The 16,998-nt window shown below is 39.4% G+C and overlaps 2 protein-coding genes across 2 annotated transcripts; one reads left to right on the forward strand and one right to left on the reverse strand.

Moving 5' to 3' along the window:
• Positions 1-2,859: 2,859 nt before the first annotated feature.
• On the forward strand, positions 2,860-14,209 carry LOC145889486 (protein boule-like). The gene is made up of 6 exons (XM_082980450.1): positions 2,860-2,994; positions 3,355-3,440; positions 12,908-12,968; positions 13,088-13,199; positions 13,379-13,545; positions 14,120-14,209. Exons 1-6 carry the CDS (start codon positions 2,860-2,862, stop codon positions 14,207-14,209), a joined length of 651 nt encoding a protein of 216 aa, XP_082836576.1.
• A 654-nt stretch (positions 14,210-14,863) lies between these two features.
• On the reverse strand, positions 14,864-16,589 carry LOC145910155 (sepiapterin reductase-like). The gene is made up of 4 exons (XM_082997183.1): positions 16,308-16,589; positions 15,953-16,161; positions 15,726-15,837; positions 14,864-15,657 (listed from the first exon to the last, which is right to left on the reverse strand). Exons 1-4 carry the CDS (start codon positions 16,554-16,556, stop codon positions 15,421-15,423), a joined length of 807 nt encoding a protein of 268 aa, XP_082853309.1. The 5' UTR covers positions 16,557-16,589; the 3' UTR covers positions 14,864-15,420.
• Between the last annotated feature and the right edge of the window lie 409 nt (positions 16,590-16,998).

The following is a 16,998-nucleotide window of genomic DNA, read 5'->3' on the forward strand; positions in this document are numbered from 1 at the left end:
TGAACAAACCAAACTTGGGTTAGTTTGTTATATGAGGGGCACTGTTTCTTACTGCCTCGCCGACTATCATTTGTTTGGTTTTGTGTAATATGTTACCACAGCATGGTAGCGCAACGGCTCCTTTTTTTCTTTTTTTTTTATTCTCTTGCAGAAACTCCGTCACGCATGATTTCCAGGAGATCAAATGCGACTTATGGCATACGAAGAGATAGGAAACGTGAACGCGCAAACAAGTTCGAATCAGCCTACTTGAAACGTGAGTGGAGTTTTAAAACGAATTTTCTATGTGTTAAAATGAGTTATAATTCGAATGGGTAAGAAAATAATAAATAAATTATTTCCTTTTTTGAAAAAAAACATCGTTTTTCCGAAGAATTTTTGAAAGGCCGTGTCCAAATGGAATTAAAAAGCTAAGTATGCCTCTTTACATTTGTTTTTGTTGTTATGTGTACTTCAGCATACCTGTGCTGACGTAATCATACGGTGGTTGTGAGTACTGATATTGGTAAAACCGCTTTGTTTGTTTTAGAAAGACATTTCAAGGCAAAATAACGTAGCCTGCTATAAGTAGACTATAGTTTTATTTTTTTCTGGTTATTCTGGGTCTTCAGACATTTATAAATGTGCTGCTAATCAATTTTTGCATGTATCTTACATCTTGATATAACATTTATGTAGGGTTTGTCACAAGTTCGCTTTTTGCAGTTTAAGTAAAACTCTACTTAACCTGTCTTCCTTGACTAAATTTGTATGTCCAAATTATCACATACTATTTTGTCAGAACAAGATAGAACTAAAAAAATTCAGACAATCTTCAGGATTCTCAGGTGAAAGAAGCAAGATGTTTATATCATTTAAATTCTGTCGCTGGTGAAAACATTTAATGTGTTCAAATATTACATTTTTGTAAGTTGGTGCATGGTAATAAATTCCAAATCAAAATGTATGACTAACTCCTGTCTAGTAAAACCAATCACCACACAGAAAGTTTATGTACAATTGCAAAGGAAATACTCATGCCATGCTAGCATCAGAGAAACCCAAAGCTTTGAAAAAGACATTTTTGAATCTAAGTTAATAGGCACATTTTGTATTCCTTTTTTATCTAATTTGTTTCTCCACACTGTCAAGTTTGTAAACAACAACCTAAAAGATGTTTATGTATGGCAAATACACACAAGATTACATCAATGTAACAAACTTACTCACATAGAAAAAGCTGTAGGTGATTATGAAACATATCATATTACATAAATTTGTATGTATAATCTTCAAGTTTTTAAAAATATTTTTGCTTGTGTTAGGCTACTTAACTTTACCAGTTTTACAAACATTACATATCAGGGCAAGAAGCCCCAAAGCATTTCGTCCTTTGGATGATGTAAATTGTTTGTATAATTGCAGGTACCGCTGGTTAAGAATTGAATCTTGCATGAAAATCACAACACCTAAAAAGGCATTGGAGACATTATAACCATAATTCTGCCTATAAAATGACGTCATGATTACGTCACTAGATTTATGTTTACTGTTTGACAAAACATCGTGAAAGAAGGGTAGGAAGTATTTAATATTTTTAATTATTGGAATCAATATGGTACTAACCATACAGCTCGAAACTCGATCCACGTTTTAAGTAATTCCAATTTATATGTGAGTTTCCTATCTCTTCGCATGCAAAAAGTCGCATTTAATCTCCTCGAATTCATGCGTGACGGAGACAATCAGGAGGAGCCGTTGCGCTACCATAGAGTATACTATGGTGTTACTGCAGTTGGATTATGTTAAGTTAATTCATTTTGCGGCGAGCTAAATTGCGTGGAAAGGGTTATTATGCTGAAAAGCTTAACAATAATAATAATATTTTGGAAGACATTCTGAATAGTATGGAAATATTGTACAGTTTGTTTAAACATTGTGCAAATATGTTAGATGTTGTAAATGCGTTTGTTTAACTTGCGTAGATCTTGTAACGTATATAGTAGACGTATGCTTTTTTCGAAGTGGAAGGAAACATTTATCTTGCTGCAAAAGTTTGCAGGTTATGAATTTTAGACCAACTTTTCTTACTTGGCAGATTATAGAAATGCAGTTTGAATCTGAAATTTACATAAAATAATAAGGTTTACCTAAGCAACTAATTGTTGTTACTACTTTGTAAATTAACTACTTGTAAACGGTGCGTTTCATTTAGTGCATTACTGTTATTCTGTTGTGACTTATGCAAGGGTTTTCACACTCAGTCGATTTTGAAACTTTACAAACGCAACCTATGTCGTAACACTTGAGGTTTATGACACACGTCCTGTTTGGGATTTCAAATGACCAACAATAACCCTGTTGGAATGGTGCCACAAAAGTTTTTGGAAGATTTTTTCGATGGTTCTTCCACGCCACGTGGTTGCACCACTTTCCTTGTTGCGCATCGAAACATAAAAGAGAGAAGGGTATTCTCTTCTATATGAGCACGCATCTCCTACCTTGAAGTTGTTCCGCCAATCACATTTAGGAGGCGTTGTCCTAATGCCTCACAATCGTCGATGATAGGCAGCAGGCCAGTCGAAAAAAGGCGAACAGTGCTTTTTAAGTCTGAGCAAACGAGCGAGTTAGTGGAGTCTTTTCCAGAAAGTAGAGTAGAAACTTGTAGTGTAAATGCGCAAAAATGCTTTCGCAACAAACCAGTTTGGCTTTTGAAGACAGAAGTGGCACAGTAGTGAAATAGACTTGATTGGCCTTGTAGCAAAAGGTGTTGGTTCTGGTTGCCTAAAATCTAACACTTAACGTTTACACAGATACTGAGTTGATTTCTTATTAAATAATATTTATGTGTATATGACCAAAGGTGTTTTACGCAGCGAAATGACCGCAAAAATTCTTAAAGTGGCTTATGAAGCTGTTGTAACAGAGTCGTGCGAAGACGCCCTGGCCGAACCTCTTCAAGGTATCACCAACCACGTTGCCAACAGAATCTTCGTCTCCAACTTCGACCGGCAGGTATTTTTTTTAACAACTACATTGTATTTTCGTACTATGTTACATGTGTGTTCTTAATATGTGTGTCACGTGATGATGGCCGAGTAAGTAACTGCATTATCATGCCATTGAATGTAACAATTGCGTTTTTCAAGAAACAATCGGGACAAATAACAAGTTAAGTTCTGCGATTAAAAAGCGTAAACATTAAGAAAAAATCGTCTTGATAAATTTACAATGTATGCATTGGAAGTACGGTCAATCTTTCTAAGTAAGTCGCACGCTAAAAAGTTTGAGAACCATTGCCTCAAGCCAATAACATCCACTACCTATCGACAAGAATAAACGAATTTTTAAAGGTATCTCTGTTGTTTTACACAGACAACCGAAGACGAGTTAAAAAGAGTTTTTGAGCGCACTGGTGAGATCACTGATATCAACATCGTAAGAAACGCCCAGTGTGGAAGGTAATTGAACGCGCCCATGTCACAGCTGGATGCTGTCACCAAGTAAACGCTGGGCTACAGCAGGTGGCGAGTAAACATTCAAGGGTCAAAAGCGGGCTCGTGTGGATTTGACATTTTCCGGGTTAATTACTAAGTTTATGGGCTGTGCGTATCGCGGTCGATCTTTTTAGCGAGCAGTCGCGTTTCTTAACTCAACTAAAGCCAACAGCTCGAAAGCTGTAGTTTTAATTCAGCCTATTTAGATATACTTTTGTGTTGCTTTCCCATTTTTGTTTAGTGGGTTAATGTTATTAAAACAAACGCAGGTGCTGAGTTGACCCTTTGTAGCGTCTGTGCTTTTAAAGACACCACAAGGGCTCAACCACCAACCTGTGTTTAGCCTTCCACTTAAACCGGCGAAACCGCCATGACAAATATCACTGTAACGAATATTGACAACTGGTTAAACTGTTGAGTCTGAGTTGGTGCAATATGTTGGCTTTGTTTATTTTAAGTCACATTTTTCTCCTCTCGGGTTCAGTCGTTCAATTTCGCCATCTTTTCGTGTAGCCATAAAGTTTAAGCCGAATATGAATAAATAACATAAATAACAATTAAGATTTTGTATCCGTTGCCCACAACGTGTTGTTTTTATAATCATCAAGCGATGTCTGTCCTTCTGCTTGATATCTTCAAAAAAACATGATTAAAGCGGGAGTGAGGGCATGTTTTTTTGGGAGGTTATAATACTCGCTTGTCAGCAGCTATCTGCAATCAGCAGTTTTTACATCAAGAGTCTTATTTCCACACCAGCGCCATTTCGGCCCTTTTTAAAATTATGTTTTTCCAGTCTGCAATCCAACTTCAACAAGCAAAGGGGTGGAAAGGTTAATATGAGCGTTTGGTTTTGAGTTGGCCTCGTTTCACGTTGTTGCCATAGTAACGCAAAGCGAGAGCAACCAAAAATTAGAAGTATCTGTTAAACACATGTGACAAAGCTGGTATGCTTCGTGGGCCGTACTTTCATGCTAACTACAACTTTAATTTTCGGGTCGCGGGCATGAGCAGTTGTGTTTGTACAGAGCCCAAAAGCGGACATAAATTCACGGTCTGATGCTTGTGAAGTGTAATTCCTCTTGCTGTTATCGGTGCTGAGTTTGTCACGTTTTGGGCTTTGTTAGTAATTTGAGCACACAACTTGACGATCTCTGTATCTGTGACGAGTTTCACATCACCCAAAACGTCACTCTGCGGCGTGCACAGGTTGCGAACCTTCCGGTAATTTACTCGTGCCGCCATTTTGAATTCGCGTGTCGCGTTAAAAGTGCCGATTTTAACAATATAGGCTTGTTGAATAAATGACTATGTGCGTAACACTAAAGAACTTACTGGGTATCTGTATATAAATTTGAGTCCAACACTAGAAAAAAATAATCAGACAGCATTGCTATAAAACACATCAGGCGTTTTTTTGTAAAACAATTTTCCATGTTGATGTAAGGGATTTTTCGTGGGCCTTTTAAGTGCCTATCCAGCCAAATATTATCGCTATAAATTCTGTTTAAATGGCTGAGGCATGTTGGTCACCCTGTATAGTGTTCGGATTGTCATTGATGAAAGAGTCCCCTGGGTATATAATGTGAGAAAGCTCCTTCTACAGTTGTTACAAAAAAACATTTATTTGAATTGTTACACGTGACACCTTGCGTATATGACAGGATGCCATATTAAGGTGACGTAATGAGGTGCGTTAAATAAATAGGCATTTCTGGAAATAGCGTTCAGACAGACTTCTGCAAAAAGCACTTTTCTTACACTAAAACAGTTTGCCGTCGAGATGACCTTAAATCTTGATGCTCACATTTTCATCGGTTTTTGGGTCTTCTCCGCAGTAAAGTTTTGCTTGCCACGTAAAATTATTGAGTCGTCGCACGTGCATTTTATCGGAGAGAAAACTTGTTATTGAGAGGATTGCGCCGCGGGATGCCTTTTGGTTTAATTGCGGTCCACGACCTCCCCCCATTTTATGACGTTTTTGCTCCTTTGGAAACTGGCGTTTGTGACGAGGTTAACGCGTTCGAGTAATAATTGCACCACGCTTCGGCGGGCTGTGGGATGGGGGGACAAGGGGAAGGAAAGGTGATGATTTGCGTTTGGTTTTGAGTTGGCCTCGTTTGGCGTTGTTGCCATGGTAACGTGAAACGAGAGCAACTAAAAATCAGAAGTTGCTGTGCAACATTTTTTAGTCGTGGCCCATTTTATGTCGAACACCTTACTGTTTTTTTGCGTTTTCAAGTAACTTCCAAAAATTTTGACTCGTATGAATGTTAGCACCTTGCGTACGCACTCAACCTAATGTCAATTTGAAGTGACGTAATGGAGACGAAGCTGTTGTGTTAAATAAACAAGCATTCCTTGATACCGTGTGGCGCTTTTCCAAAGACATTTTTTTTTAACGCTAGAAGATTTTAAAATTTTGCCGTCGAGATGACCTTAAAATGTGATGCTTATATTTCGTCAGGTTTTTGGGTCATCTCCGCATTAATGTTTTGCCTGCAACTTCAAGATCTCCAAGTTGGTCCGGGGTTAATGTCACGTATATTTTTTGCTTGGAATGTCGCCCTTTTTCGCTTTTTTTTCCTTGACGCCAAAGAGTTTTAAAATTTTGCCGTCGAGATGACCTTAAAATGTGATGCTTATATTTCATCATGTTTGGGGGTCATCTCCGCAGTAAAGTTTTGCTTGCAACTTCAAGATCTCCAGGTTGGTTCGGGGTTAATGTCACGTATACTTTCAGCTTGGAATGTCGCTTTGGTTGTTTACCAAGTGTTATTGCGCCATTTTGGCCTTTGCTACGTTCTCCTCACTAGTAGAAATTCTACGCGTTCAAGACCCGATTTATCACCGTTATGTCGCTTGATTGACAGCAGGTCGCTTCTAGCTGGCCGTGGTTGTGAAATAAATTATTGGGTCCTTGTCAAAAGAGCGGTTGAAGTCACACGTGCATTTTACTAAAGGCGAAAACTTGTTAACTACAGGATTGCGCCGCGGGACGCCTTGGATTTAATCGCGCTAAGCGACCTCCCCTTTATTTTACGATGTTTTATTTCCTTTGGAACCTGGCGTTTGTGATGAGGTTAATGCGTTGAGCTTTCGATGCACAAAGCTTCGGCGGGCTGGGGGGGGGGGGAGGAGGGCGAGGGATAAGTGCTTTTTGACGGTCGCGGCTTATTTTTTGTAAGTTTTGGACTTAAACATCAGTTTTTGCTTTAGATTAGATTTGTTATAAACACGAGAAACTGTGGCTGCGCTGTTTTTACAGCTCAAAAGCTGGCGGGAAAATCATTGTGCAAAAATATCCTACCTTGGCAATTTTCTTGTGAAAACATTTTTCTGATTTCTAATGATTAACCTCCTAAAAAAATCCTTTTAAAACACAGGTATTGAGTTGACCGTTTGTCGCGTGTGTGTTTGATTGCAACGCGACAGCGACTCGACCACCAACCTGGGTTTACCTTCACATTTTCATTTACTGCCATGGAAATTTACAATCGGTTTATAATTTACACAATTTATAGTATCTATTTATTTAGATGTGGTGGGTGGTTGAACCTGAGTTGGTGCAGTATGGTGACTTACGTTGATTTTAAGTCCCGTAATTCTCCTCTCTGATTCAGTCGTTCGATTTCGTGACCTTGCGTTTTTCGGTGCGGAACGGTCTGGTCAAAGTCTCGTGTAAATAGAACGTCAAGCTGCACGAAAATAAACCCACTTTCTTACCGACGTGATATAATGTTTGCATATGCGCTGCATCAAATAGAAATCGCGACGTAAGCACACAATCATGAACAAGCAAGGGAAGGAAAGGTGATGATGTGCGTTTGGTTTTGAGTTGGCCTCGTTTGACGTTGTTGCCATGGTAACGTTAAGCGAGAGCAACTAAAAATCAGAAGTTTCCATGCAACATTTTTTAGTCGTGCACATTTTATGTCGTATGAAGTGAACACCTTACTGTTTTTGCGTTTTCAAGTAACTTCAAAACTTTCTGCTCGTATGAATGGTAACACCTTGCGTATACGCACTCCAACAGGATGTCAATTTGAAGTGACGTAGTGGATATTTACAATCGGTTTATAATTTAAACAATCTATAATATCTTTTTATATACATGTGGTGGACGGCTGAGTGTGAGTTGGTGCAATATAATGACTTACGTTCATTTCAAGTCCCGTATTTCTCCTCTATGGTTCAGTCGTTCGATTACGTGACCTTGGGTTTTACGGGCGGCAGTAGTAAATAGTGTTTGTAATTAAAACGTCCAGCTGCGCGGAAATATACCCACATATTCTTTGTACCTGCGTTGTTTCAATCTGAAACCGCGACTTCAGCAACCAAACAAACAAAGGGGAGGAAAGGTGATGATGTGCGTTTGGTTTTGAGTTGGCCTCGTTTGACGTTGTTGCCACGGTAACGTCAAGCTAGAGCAACTAAAAATCAGAAGTTGCTGTTTAACATTTTTTAGTCGTGGCCCATTTTATATCGTATGAAGTGAACACCTTACTGTTTTTTTGCGTTTCCAAGTAACTTCCAAAATTTTTAACTCGTATGAATGTCAGCACCTTGCGTACGCACTCAACCTAATGTCAATTTGAAGTGAGGTAATGGAGACGAAGCTGTTGTGTTAAATAAACAAGCATTCCTTCATACCGTGTGGCGCTTTTCCAAAGACATTTTTTTTAACGCTAAAGATTTTAAAATTTTGCCGTCGAGATGACCTTAAAATGTGATGCTTATATTTCATCATGTTTTTGGGTCATCTCCGCAGTAAAGTTTTGCCTGCAACTTCAAGATCTCCAGGTTGGTTCGGGGTTAATGTCACTTATACTTTCTGCTTGGAATGTCGCTTTGGTTTTAATCGTGGCACATTTTACATGTGCGTCCAAACAAAATTCTTGTACTTTTTGGGCGGGCAAAAATTGCAATCAATGACGTTCTGGTGGCATCTTGCAGTGATCCTTCCATGTCATACAAACAGCATGTTGAATTATTAAGTCGCGGGGTGATCGTTTTGGATTTGGTGATATGAACAGTTGTATTTTGTATGCCGCCGCCGCCACAAAAATATCGCCTATAATACAGACCCCGCCACAAACCCTGTCGTTTAAAATCTTCGTCTTTTCATGTAGTTCTATTGAACGGAAGTATAATCATGTTGTCATCGATTCTGAGTTGGTCAAGTTTTGGACGTTATCTGTAATATGAGCCCACAACATGACCATCTTTGCATCTGTGATGAATTTCGCGTCATCCAAAACTCCATCTTGTTCACCATTATTGTGCCACGTTACAACGCCGAAGGGGTGCATGGAACCCGAGCAAGTCTGAGAGATGCAATATGGTAACTTACGTTCATTTCAAGTCCCGTGTATCTCCTCTCGTGACCGTGGGTTTTCGCGTGGTGTGCTCGTGGCACAAGAAGATAGTCTCGTGTCAATAGAACGTCCAGCTGTGCGAAAATAAACCCATTATCTTACGGACCTTATGTTGTGTACATGCGTTGTTTCAATTTTTAACCATTACCTAAGCACCCAAACTTGAACTATCAAAGGTGATGATGGGCGTTTGGTTTTGAGTTGGCCTCGTTTGACGTTGTTGCCATGGTAACGTCAAGCTAGAGCAACTAAAAATCAGAAGTTGCTGTGCAACATTTTTTAGTCGTGGCCCATTTTATATCGTATGAAGTGAACCCCTTACTGTTTTTTTGCGTTTCCAAGTAACTTCCAAAATTTTTGACTCGTATGAATGTTAGCACCTTGCGTACGCACTCAACCTAATGTCAATTTGAAGTGACGTAATGGAGACGAAACTGTTGTGTTAAATAAACAAGCATTCCTTCATACCGTGTGGCGCTTTTCCAAAGACATTTTTTTAACGCTAAAGATTTTAAAATTTTGCCGTCGAGATGACCTTAAAATGTGATGCTTATATTTCATCATGTTTTTGGGTCATCTCCGCAGTAAAGTTTTGCCTGCAACTTCAAGATCTCCAAGTTGGTCCGAGGTTAATGTCACGTATATTTTCAGCTTGGAATGTCGCTTTGGTTTTAATCGTGGCACATTTTGCATGTGCGTCCAAACAAAATTCTTGTACTTTTTGGGCGGGCAAAAATCGCAATCAATGACGTTCTGGTGGCATCTTGCAGTGATCCTTCCATGTCATACAAACAGCATGTTGAATTATTAAGTCGCGGGGTGATCGTTTTGGATTTGGTGGTATGAACAGTTGTATTTTGTATGCCGCCGCCGCCACAAACATATCGCCTGATACAGACCCCGCCACAAACCCTGTCGTTTAAAATCTTCGTCTTTTCATGTAGTTCTATTGAACGGAAGTATAATCATGTTGTCATCGATTCTGAGTTGGTCAAGTTTTGGACGTTATCTGTAATATGAGCCCACAACATGACCATCTTTGCATCTGTGATGAATTTCGCGTCATCCAAAACTCCATCTTGTTCACCATTATTGTGCCACGTTACAACGCCGACGGAGTGCATGGAACCCGAGTAATTCTGAGAGGTGCAATATGGTAACTTACGTTCATTTCAAGTCCCGTGTATCTCCTCTCGTGACCGTGGGTTTTCGCGTGTTGTGCTAGTGGCACAAGAAGATTGTCTCGTGTCAATAGAACGTCCAGCTGTGCGAAAATAAACCCACTATCTTACGGACTAATTATGTTGTGTACATACGTTGTTTCAATTTTTAACCATTACCTAAGCACCCAAACATGAACAAGCAAGGGAAGGAAGCTGTGCGAAAATAAACCCACTATCTTACGGACTAATTATGTTGTGTACATACGTTGTTTCAATTTTTAACCATTACCTAAGCACCCAAACATGAACAAGCAAGGGAAGGAAGCTGTGCGAAAATAAACCCACTATCTTACGGACCTTATGTTGTGTACATGCGTTGTTTCAATTTTTAACCATTACCTAAGCACCCAAACTTGAACTATCAAAGGTGATGATGGGCGTTTGGTTTTGAGTTGGCCTCGTTTGACGTTGTTGCCGTGGTTACGTAAAGCGAGAGCAACTAAAAATCAGAAGTTGCCGTGCAACATTATTTTAGTCATGGCACATTTTACATGTGCTTTCAAGCAGAAGCGAAATGGCGGAGGTCGTGCACTTTTTAGGCAAGCAAAAATCGCAATCAATGGCGTCTAGCAGATGTATCTACATGCCGCACACACGGCATGTTGAAAATTTAAGTCGCGGGGTGGAAGTTTTGAACTTGCGTGTAAGAGCGGTTGTGTTTTGTATAAGCCCTGGTACAGCCGCTTCAAACCCTGTCGTTTAAATCATCGTCTTTTTATTTAGTTTTTGTGAACGAAAATATCGCCATGCTGTCATCGGTGCTGAGTTGATCATGTTTCGGGCGTTATCGGCAATACAAGCCCACAACATGACCATCTTTGCATCTGTGATGAACTTCTCGTCACCCAAAACTCCGTCTTGTTCACCATTATTGTACCACGTTACAACGCCGACTGGGCGCATGGAACCCTAGTAAATATCTCGCGTAGCCAGTTCAGGAGTCGCCGGAAAGCGGCAGGTTAAAATGTGTAGAAAGAAAACATTTAAAGCCAAACAATGATTTTTTGTTGAATTCCTTTGGCCGCTTAGACACCAAGTTGTGCTCGGGTTGACATCGATGAATGCGTCCCTTACGTAAAAAATACGAGAAGAAACACCTTTATTTTGCTTGACGCCAAAGAGTTTTAAAATTTTGCCGTCGAGATGACCTTAAAATGTGATGCTCATATTTCATCATGTTTTGGGGTCATCTCCGCAGTGAAGTTTTACTTGCAACTTGAAGTTCTCCAAGTTGGTCCGGGAATAATGCCGAGAATACTTTCAGGTTGGACTGGCGCTTTGTTTGATTTGAATTTTTTCGATCCATTTTGGCCTTAGCTACTTTCTGCTAACTAGTACAAATTCAACGCGTCGAATACCCGATTTAATCATCTTGCTTGCTTTGCTTGATTGACAGGTCGTTTCTAGCTGGCCGCAGTTGCGAGTTAAATTATTGGGTACTTGCCAAGAGAGCTGCTGAGGTCGCACGTGATTTTACTGGAGAAGAAAACTTGTTATTTACGGGATTGCGCCGCGGGACGCCTTGGATTTAATCGCGCTAAACGACCTCCCCCCATTTTACGACTTCGCACTTTTGGAACCTGGCGTTTGTGACGATGTTGGTTTGTTAGAGCTTTAATTGCACCACGCTTTGGCGGGCTGGGGAGTGGGAGGGATTCTTTAATTTGTCTCGGATTGGCATAAAATGTCGGACTCGAAATTCTGTAATTGCGAGTTTAGCTATTGTGCATAGAGCTGGATTCAAGTACGCTACTACAAAATTGCTTACGTTAACACGTTAACTTTCTACTATTTTCATCACTTGATAATTGAAGTAATTTGGTTTTAGAAAGATTTACAATGATTTCGATAGTAAACGTCGTATTGCAAATGACATGCATCACAGTATTTCCTAATAACGTGCCCGGAAACTTCTCTGCCCCATTTGTGTATTATATTCGTACGCATGCAAAAACGTTTGTAGTAAAAAAAAACCTTCCCAGCTATTTACAAACCGGCTGAGTGGACATACCGACGTCAAAATGTGTTTTTTGTAAGCCTTGTGATAAATGGCATTTGAGCATTGCCGCTGTTGGTGGATATAGGTTACATTTGTGCACTCGAGCATACCGCGCGCCCTTACGAATAGAGCAAAGCCGAAAGTTACGGGAGGCTCTTGCGGTGTTGACCAGGCCTCTGGGACTCCAGGTCGTTCATCAGCAGTCATGGAAATACTGCGCTAGAGTTGCCGGTAAAATGTTTCTCACCACCGAAAACCGCGGGAGTTGCGGCGAGAACGTCCAGTTGGGCTCCTGGACGATAAATAAAGCCCAGACAGGGGCGGGGCTTCTGCAGGTTTGATGGAATGGCCCTGAGGGCTTTTGGGAGTTGCATTTTGGCTCTGCGGCAGAACATCAAAGTCTTGTAAACGGTAATGGGCATATCCCGGAAATAACGCATGTTGATGAATGCCTGGTACTTAGGTGGCAAACGAATGGAGAAAAATAACCACATAAGAGGATGGTGCGATCATTTTCAAATACCCTAAACCACCAAACAGCAAAAGATTTGATTTTGAACTTAAGTTCTTACACCCTTGGGATATATAACGTCAACAATTAAAACTTTTAAGTGTATGTGTCTTCTCAACATGTTTCGCAGCCCAATGCTTGGAAATTCAATAATGCTTAACACAAGGCAGCAACCTGTACTCACATGATCGCGCCACTTGGCAATCACATAGCGATATATATATGAAGTGGCTAATCCAGCTAAGCTGCAATACCTGGGCTAAGAAACCTGTAAATCCAATGCTTACATTAACTGACCATAGTTACCACTTTTTTGTTTTTAGATGCTATGGTTTTGTGACTTTTCGCAACGTGGAGGACTGCACCAAGCTACTGAAAATGAAGGTGAGCTAGAGTTTTTTTTACAACCAACCAAGCCAGTGGTAAATGTAAAAATTTATTAAAACCGTACGAACCCATTTGTTGTGAAATTGGTGGTGAAGATTACGATTACAACTCCACAGGACCGTCTCACACTCACCATCCGCAACAAAGCTCTCACTTTCAGTCCCGCCAGGTTCAAACCGCGCAAAAGCCAGGGAACGCCGGATATCGAAACGTATGCGCCCGAGCATGGTAAGACCAGAATTAAAAAACGTTTTGCCGACGCACAGTCGCTGTTGTCGATTGCGAACATGTGTACGTCTAGCTTACGTGTGATGTGACACAAATTTTTCATACTGTAAAAAGAAATTGCCTATTTACCGCGTTCGAGCAACTGGTACGGTTGAATGAGCAGCAACGTATTTCTTTAGCCAATGAACATCTTGTGGACGCAGCAAGACCTTCTGCATTACCTCATAGCAACAGAATGCCGCCAGTTATCATGCACGGAACAACATATTACAACCATCAGACCCATGGTCTTCTTAGCCACCCAGTAGGACCTGATCCAGTCATGCCAGGGTGCTACCAAACTAACGTAAGTTTACAGGTTTGTGGTAAAGTTTGGTATTCATTACAATAGAATGGTGATAAGTAATCGTTTGATCTGTAGTCTTGCTTTTCTTTTTAAACCACATTGCCATTTGGAAAATTGCGATTTTGTATGAGACTCTATGGGCGTCTGTACATTATAGAGCTTGAATGCTGCTTGAAATAGTTCACAGCATTTAGCCGAAGAGGCGTAAGATATTTCATCAGAAAATATATTTGGCGAGCAATAACGATGTGCTGAAACAGAAAAGATTCGGGGTTTGGCCAAATGAATAGTCTGTATATTTAATGACGTCATAATATTAAAAATTGGTAGTAGACATCAAACGCACAGTTTGAATGTTGCTGTAGTAATATTCTCAAGTCGCCATACGTGCGTTTTAGTCTTGATTCCTACAATCTCATATTTTCGTGCATAAATCCCATCCCAACTGCTTGCTTAAATTTGGGTCAAAGACATTGAAATTGGGATTCGCGGTCGATGTCCGGGTTTTGCATATGCCTTTATCATATTGTAATTCTAAACATTTTTTATTATGCTAAACCTCAAATTGTTTCAGATACCCGTCTACCACCCGCCACAAGCTCCTATGGTCTTTCTGCACCCGGCAGCACCACTTGCTCAACACCCCATGTACATGTATCATTGAAATGCTATGATTTTACCACCATTCGTTACGTTTACTACCAAATAAACAACGAAACTACACTTCTTTGTTGTTTAGAATATCGAGTAACTGCCAATCAACATTTCGTAACTCGCATCTCGTGAAAATCGGTAACTTGTCTTCAACAGTATTGCGTAAGGATATATAACATATTAGACAGGTGCAATTCTTTCAGGACTACAAACTTTGCATCCCCAAAATGTAGCGCCCTGTTTTGACAAGTCCCAGGCCAACCACAATTCCAGCATATATACTAGGTTAAACTTATACAAGTAATAAAACAATTTAACGGCTTTTTGTCAGGGTTGGTAACAGTTCCTGTCCAAGATATTTGCATTTGTTTCAAAGAAAATTTTTTAAAATTAATTTCGACACGCGTGTCTTTTAGTTGCCTGGCCTGTTAATTATATGCAAGTTTATTATCGGCAAAAAACGAGCACATCCAAGACACGAAAGCCAAGCACGTTAGTCCAGCATGGCACGCTTCGAAGACATTTGTGTTTTTTTTTATATGTTTACCGACGAGAGAATCTGTTTTATTCTTTCAACTTCAATTGGAGTTGAACAGGGGTCGCGTTTTGCGAGTACAACAAACAGAAATTAACGAATTATTTGCAACACACGTACGTGGGCCAGGCATTGCGGCACAAAAGTACAAGACGTGGAAATAAATACGGAAAACATCCTTTTGCATACTTCGACAAAAATTGCGACATGCACAGTAAAGCGCATACTTAAACCCATCCAGGTAGGCAAACGATAAGCTATGGACACGTTTTTTTTAAAATAATTTATTGATCCGACAGAAGCGACTTTTAACATTCAAAGAATTTAAAACACGAAACATTAAAAATATAGACAAATTATGTAATGTCCACAACAACCAAAATATGGAGGGGAAGTCCCCCCCGCACCTGCCTGTGATTATGACACACCGAAAACACCAACTCACAACTCCAACAGCTCTGAGATACAATACAGCAAAATAGTACCAGTGCCACAATTGAGAAAAATATGTTTTTGTAATATGATTGCACTTTTAAGCGGTTTGATTGCAAAAGCAGAACATCATAATGACAACAAAAAAAATGGACACTTAGCATGTTTTTGTGACATAAATTCAGCAGCTGTTTGTATGTATACAATATTTAGATGTGCTTTTAACCGGTCGTTAACATACAAAACCTTAAAAATCAAACATCAAAGTAATCGATGTGGTCACCAGAAACAAATTGATTTTTTTCCAACACACTAAAGAGTTTTGTTGCGGAGTCCATGCATTCCACAAATGTCTTCTCTGTTATCATCTTCTTGAACATGGCAGCATTTCCCTCATCACCACAATGCATTAATGACTGTAGCATTGTTGTAGGCATTGGCCCTGGAGCCCAATTTATGACCCGTACATCTTTTCTTTCCAATGCTAGCACCTGTTGGTTTATTAATTTGTTTTAATACAGAAAGTTTTACACACATTATAGTAAATCAACACAGCTACCTTGAACATCATATCTCTTGCAGCCTTACCAACACAATACTGTGCCATTGAAGCAAATGGCTGAATTGCACACAATGAAGAAATGTTAATCAAAAAACATTTTCCATCCTCACTAAAAAATAATAAACAAGTTGCTACTGGTTTAATAAAAATGTCATTGGGACCACACAGGAAAATATATAGTGAAGACTGCAAAAAGTAATAAACATGCATAAGTTGTGTCATACCTGGCAAATTTATCCACAAATTTTGAAGAAAGAAACATTACTGACGAGATATTTAGGTTCATATATTTGACAATTGCTGCAGGATCATTGTACTGATGGATTTTTTGTGTTACATCTCCCAATGATCCTGCATTGTTAAGTAGCATAAACTTTGCAAACTTGGTAATGTCCAAGTCTTTTAAAGCATTTTCCATGAAGCTGGAAAACTCCTTGGAAAGCATGAAAATAGTTGTGGGAAGTTACCAAGAAAACTGTTTGTTTAGTGACAAGTATATAACCTTAGAAAGTCACACATTATAACATATATATATATATATATATATATATATATAGTATAAAAAACACAGAAAATTACCTTTTCCACACTGAGATCAGCTTCAAATGATAAAATATCAATTTTTGACAAGCTTTTTGTCAGCAGTTGTGTGCGCACTTCATCAAGCTGCCTTTGATTTCTGCCACTGATTATGATAGCAGAGCCACCTTTAAGCTTATGTAGTGCAGTTTCTGCAAGGGCATAACCATACCCTCGGTTTGCACCAGTTATAATCAACAAAATTGGTTTGCTGAATGGGTTAACTGAGTTTACTTCTCCTCTATTCATTAGCACTGCAAGCTCAACTTTGTATTTAGTCAAATAAACAGTTCTGAAATAAAAATTCAGACAAAAAATTAAAACTATATATTCATGAATAAAGTTATGTGCGATATCAATATACGCATTGTCATATTTTTTAGTGATATCTAACTTGGTTAGGATTTCCAAATTGATCATTTTCCACCGACCGAATATTAATCATACACCAACAACAAAAGTTACACATTAACTGCCATTAGTTTTCTCTCAGTACCACCGGAAGTTATGATCGAAAAAGTGTAATTTTTTAATCAATAGTGATTAATATTCTGAAGCGTAAACCTCTTTAACTACAATTGCCCGCTCTTTAACTGCATTAGCTCGTTGTTACGGGCCATAACTCAAACAAAATCGCACGTGTGAATATACTGCAATGAGCAATGCGTTTGCATTCACTGACCATTAATCA

This window comes from Ascidia mentula, chromosome 1, assembly GCF_947561715.1.
Source record: "Ascidia mentula chromosome 1, kaAscMent1.1, whole genome shotgun sequence".
Taxonomy (NCBI): domain Eukaryota; kingdom Metazoa; phylum Chordata; class Ascidiacea; order Phlebobranchia; family Ascidiidae; genus Ascidia; species Ascidia mentula.

Coding starts and splice junctions, on each gene's coding strand:
- LOC145889486 (XM_082980450.1), top strand. CDS start 2,860: ATGACCGCAAAAATTCTTAAAGTGGCTTATGAAGCTGTTGTAACAGAG. Junction 12,969..13,087: donor CCAAGCTACTGAAAATGAAG/GTGAGCTAGAGT, acceptor ACAACTCCACAG/GACCGTCTCACACTCACCAT. Junction 13,546..14,119: donor CAGGGTGCTACCAAACTAAC/GTAAGTTTACAG, acceptor AAATTGTTTCAG/ATACCCGTCTACCACCCGCC.
- LOC145910155 (XM_082997183.1), bottom strand. CDS start 16,556: ATGAATAGAGGAGAAGTAAACTCAGTTAACCCATTCAGCAAACCAATT. Junction 16,162..16,307: donor CTGATCTCAGTGTGGAAAAG/GTAATTTTCTGT, acceptor ATGCTTTCCAAG/GAGTTTTCCAGCTTCATGGA. Junction 15,658..15,725: donor CAAGAGATATGATGTTCAAG/GTAGCTGTGTTG, acceptor ATAAACCAACAG/GTGCTAGCATTGGAAAGAAA.